This window comes from Bison bison, unplaced genomic scaffold (genome assembly GCF_000754665.1).
Source record: "Bison bison bison isolate TAMUID 2011002044 unplaced genomic scaffold, Bison_UMD1.0 scf7180017864221, whole genome shotgun sequence".
Taxonomy (NCBI): Eukaryota; Metazoa; Chordata; class Mammalia; order Artiodactyla; family Bovidae; genus Bison; species Bison bison.
This window is the reverse complement of record NW_011494793.1, coordinates 1300975-1305872: the sequence shown is the minus strand read 5'-3', so window position 1 is coordinate 1305872 and position 4898 is coordinate 1300975. Positions and strand designations below refer to the sequence as shown.

At 54.6% G+C, this 4898-nt stretch overlaps 1 protein-coding gene across 1 annotated transcript in view; it reads left to right on the top strand.

Annotated features, from left to right (window-relative positions):
• Window positions 1–4898, top strand: part of NR2F6 (nuclear receptor subfamily 2, group F, member 6) — an 11686-nt gene that overhangs the window by 1718 nt on the left and 5070 nt on the right. Inside the window, exon 3 of the mRNA XM_010845676.1 lies at window positions 3112–3206. Coding sequence (XP_010843978.1) covers window positions 3112–3206 — 95 coding nt within the window. The remainder of the gene's footprint in view (window positions 1–3111; window positions 3207–4898) is intronic.

Here is a 4898-nt window from a genome sequence, read left to right as displayed (position 1 = left end):
GAATGATGCCAAAGCTGAAACTCCAGTACTTTGGCCACCTCACGCGAAGAGTTGACTCACTGGAAAAGAGTCTGATGCTGGGAGGGATTGGGGGCAGGAGGAGAAGGGGCACTTCTGCTGTGGGGGTTGGGCCTGCCCGTCAGGGGGAACCCCCATGGGCGTTCTCTGGGCCCTGGGTCACCGGAAACTGCTGCGAGAGAGGTCCGAGGTGGCGGCTGGATTTGACCGTATCTTGGCTGCTTCAGCCCCGCAACCCCCTCTACACGCCCCCAGCTTGGAGTAGGTGCAGAATTGGGATCCTGGAAAATCCCTGAAACTTTTGTCGGTTCTGAGACTGGGTGGGGATGAATGTTTCCAAGAAGCAGCCCTAGGCTGTCCTAGGTTGGAGTCCCCACTGGCCGGGTGTGACCTGGCTAGCTTTTCTGGTTCCCGACGGGGCATTACGTCTAGGGGAGAAGCTGCTGGCACTGGGTGTCCGGTCCAGGACCCCGCCTTTCACATCACTTTTTGCTGAGTCCCCTTTTCCTCCATTGACAAACCCCTACTCTGCATCCTCCAGGAACATGCTTGGTCTCTGGAGAGCCCGTTTGGAGGGTCCCATTTTCCACATGGGCAAAACTAAGGCCCAGAAAGCTCTTGGCACCTGCCCTGGGTCACCCAGGGAGAGACCTGCCCACCTGGGGCTTAGCAAGAGAACTGTGGGGTTGGGAAGGTGGGGAGCCAGGCAAGTCTGGGTCAGGACCTCCCCAGGGGGAGCTGCTGTTGGAGGGCTTATTGGCAGGGCTACTGGGTGGGGCCTTGGGTACCTGAAGCAGGAATTTGGCCCCAGATCTGGCCTGTTGGGGGCGGCTCTGTATGGCGCGGAGCTGGCTTACTCCCTCCTCCAATGCTAACTGGGCCACCAGACTTTGGCCTCATTCTTGTTGCTGGAATAACTGTGTGCTCTCTGGCCGGGTCTTTAGGGAGGGCAGGGGAGGGGCTCAGGTGGTTTGGGGGTCCCAGAGGCTTCCTTAGAGTGGGAGCACCAAGGCCAGGGAGAGGGACCTGGTTCGGCACTGGCACGTTCTTGAGAAGGTCTGTGTTGTGTAACCCGGAGAAGTTACTGCTTCTCTCTGAGCCTCAGGTTGAATCAACAAAGACCCCTCGGGGCCTGACGTGGGTGGTTTGATGCCAGTACCCTAGAAAAGACCCCAGTTCCAAGCCCAGCCTTCTCCCAGTTTGAGGGAGATACAGTGAGACACAGGTGTCCCAGTCTGTGGTGTCTGGGTTGGGCTAAAGGGAGGGATGGTCTGGGGTCCCAGGAGGAACAAGGAGCTCTGCCTGAGGGTCAGAGAGGAAGGCCACAGGAGGTGGACCTTGAAACATGAGGGGTTTAGCAGGTAGAAGCGAAGGGCACTCCTGCAGAGTGTGGCTCCAGCAAACACTCAGTGGCAGGATTGGGGATCAGTGATGTAATGTGAGACCACCCAGGCATGGGAGAAGTTAGAGCCAAGTGGGTCAGAAATTCTGGAGTGAAAGTAATGGGGAACCATGGAGGAAGGTGTGTAAGCAAGAGGGCAATGATCAAATGGGACTGAAAGCCAGAAGCCCAGGGAGAAGGCAGAGTTGGACTGTGGGGTCTGGCAAAGCATGTGCTGTTTAGGTGGGATAACAGGTAGAACTTACTGTTTTCCCATCTGGAGGGGCAGAAGATCTCTCCTGACTCTACAACTGGGGAAGTTGAGGCAGAAGGTTCAGGGCCTCCCCTGAAGTCTCCGGGACCCGAGCCAGGCCCCTGCCTGCCTGCCCCAAGCCTGGCTGTTTCCACCCGGCTGCCCAGGACCCTCCCACTGCCTGCCTGCTGGGCTTTGTTCTGGTTCTGCCTGAGCTCCCTTTGCCCTAGTAGGGCCTCTTCCTGGGGGCTCGGAGGCTGGTGCTGCAGGACACAGAGGCCCTCTGGAGCCTCACCTCTCCAAAATTGGCCACTGGGACTCCCAGGTGGGGCCCGAGTCTTGACACCCCCCCAACCTGCACTCCCAATTTTCTCCAGAATGAGTGCATCCCATATAGAATTGGCCTCTGGCCTCCCAATTCCAGATGAGGAAACCAAGGCTCAGTGGAGGAGTGGTTGCCCAAGGGTCAGGCCTTAGGTGTCCGCAGCTAAGATGTGTTTGACTTTTTAACTTCATTAAGTATTTGTCTTACCTTGTGACTAGCTCTGAGTACCCGATTGGTGCCCAGCTGGGACTCCAGCCCTTGGTTTAGGCCTCAAAAGGCTCAGAGGAGAGAGAGATGGAGGGAACATAGAACAGGGGCCAAGGGAAAAAGGGCGCTGGGGACATTGGAAGAACAAAGGCCTGAACCTTCCAACTTGTGACTGACCTTGGACGGAACTCGTTGCTTCAGAGGGCGGGGCCATGTGTCCCGTCCCTGGAAAAGGCACCAGCAATCCCCGAGGACCCCCTGGAGGAAGTTTCTTGGGCTCAGTTAGGTGTTGGATGGTCTTTCTAGAGAAGGGTTTGACATCTTGGAGGGGTACAGGAGTTCATTCATTCATTCCTTCGTTTGTTCTTACATTGATGGTGGCCTCCTGCCAGGCAGTAATGTTGGGGCCCCATGGTGCTGTGATCCCAAAGAGGACTGGCCTGGGTTCTCATCTCTTAGTCAACTCACAAAGTCTTGCTTGGTGACCATGTTCCTTCTCTGCTCTCACAGTGCCCTGGGACAAAGACCCTGTCCCCTGGCCTGACAAGGACCAAGTAAAATGTAACTGGAAAACTTTTGGGTGTCATTGTCATTCTGCCAGGAACTGCCTCTGGTCACCTGGGGAACTTGTATTCATCCTTCAAAACCCAGTTCCAACATAACCCTCCCTGGCATGCTAATCCACTTTGCCACAGACTGCTCTTCATCTGTCTCCACTCCCCCAGATTGTCCTTTCCTCTTTGCACACCTGCAGGCTTAACCTTTGTGCCACTTTGGGGTCATCTGCCCAGCCCAGGTTGTTGGTAGGGATGGGGGTTGGTCCTGATGGTTCCCAGGTGCAACCTTCTAAGACGTCTCACAAAGTGGCTCCCAGGCCAGAATGTAGGTGTCATGGTGACTCCCTTGGTGACCTCTGCATGCCCACAGGTCCAACCGTGACTGCCAGATCGACCAGCATCACCGGAACCAGTGCCAATACTGCCGCCTCAAGAAGTGCTTCCGGGTGGGCATGAGGAAGGAAGGTGAGTACTCGCTGGGGTGGGGTGGGCAGAGGGTGAACAAGCAGCCTGCCCTTTGCTCCCTCTCTTGGGGTCTGGGAGCCATGGAGGGTGGGGTCTGGCGCCTGCTAACCTCGTTACCACCGATCCTGAGATCCCGTGGGCCTGGATCTGGCCCTGGGCTGGAGGAATCCAATTATCTGTGGCTGCCTGGTGGCTGAGGCAGAACTGGGCTGCAAGGGGCTCCCCGACTTTGGCCCATGTTAGAACCTTTCTCCCCACCACCTCTCCCAACCCGGCCTCAGGGACAGGGAACCTGAAGTTAACCCCGGTAACCCTCTGCCTTCTATCCTGGCCACCACTTTCTGAACAATGATGTACTTTTTTTTTTGATTTGCTTTCCCTCCACCCTCTGCCTTGTGTTTGCCCAAGGCAGGAACTCACCCGACTAAGGCAAAGGGCAGCTCACCCTTCCGCCTGACCGGGGATGCTGGGAGCCAGAGGGAGGCCCAGCCTCTTGTCCTTGCCCTGGGGACTTGGGTGGATCTGCGCAGGGCAGCTAGGTCTAGAACTCCACTGATCACTCTTAGAATTCAGGTGGAACCTATAGACTTCTACATGAAGCACTGGGCTAGGGAGCAGAATCCGGCCCACTTCAATGTCGGCTCCAAGGCTGGACTTCGTGTCTCTGCCTGGACTCTTATCAGCCAGGCTGGCAGTTCTTCTCTGTGTCTAAAAGCTGAGTCTCTCCTGCTTTATTGTTGGTTTCTTCTCTGCTGAGTCTCTGTGAAAGAAGCTGGGAACAGCTGCCCAGAGTCTTTCTCTTAAGATCATCTGATCACTCTCTTTGGTCATGTGAAGTTGGGGGTGACTGTCCATACCCCCACCCCCGCAACCTGGATTTTGTCTCCACTTGTGAATTTGACCTAAAATCCACATCAAATCCAGGCTTCAGATCTTCAGAGTCTCGAGGTGGAAATAATAAATCTCAGATCATGACCCGAACACAGCCCTCTCTTGGCCTTTGCACAGGTGGCTCCCTCTGTCTGGAATACCTCTCCCAGACACCTACATGGCTTCCTCTCTCACCTTCTTTTAAGATTTGCTGAAACACACCTCCTCCGAGAAGCCCTCCTGATTACCCTTTGCAACCCCTTTATTCGGGCCATCTATCTTGCTTTATAATTTGCTTGCTCCTCCATCAGAATGTCTGCTCCTCAAGGTCAGAAACTTTTGTCTGTCTTGTTTTCTGACACATCCCCAGAGCCTACACCAGGTTCTAAAACATAGAAGGTGCTTAATGTTTCTTGGCTTGAGTTACTATCCATTTAGCTCTTACTATGAGACCCTGGTTCGATCCCTGGGTTGGGAATATCTACTGGAGAAGGGATAGGCTACCCACTCTAGTATTCTTAGGCTTCCCTTGTGGCTTAGCTGGTAGAGAATCCACCTGCAATGTGGGAGACCTGGGTTCAATCCCTGAGTTGGGAAGATCCCCTGGAGAAGGGAAAGGCTACCCACTCCAGTGTTGTGGCCTGGAGAAGTCGTGGACTGTGTAGTCCATGGGGTCCCAAAGAGTCGGACACGATTGAGTGACTTTCATTTTCATGTTCCAAAAGCTACTCCAAGCCGGTTAGATACATTCTCATTTAATTCAGTGATTGGTGTTATCATCGTCATGATTATCAACTGCATACTTTTATGGGTGGGGAAAGA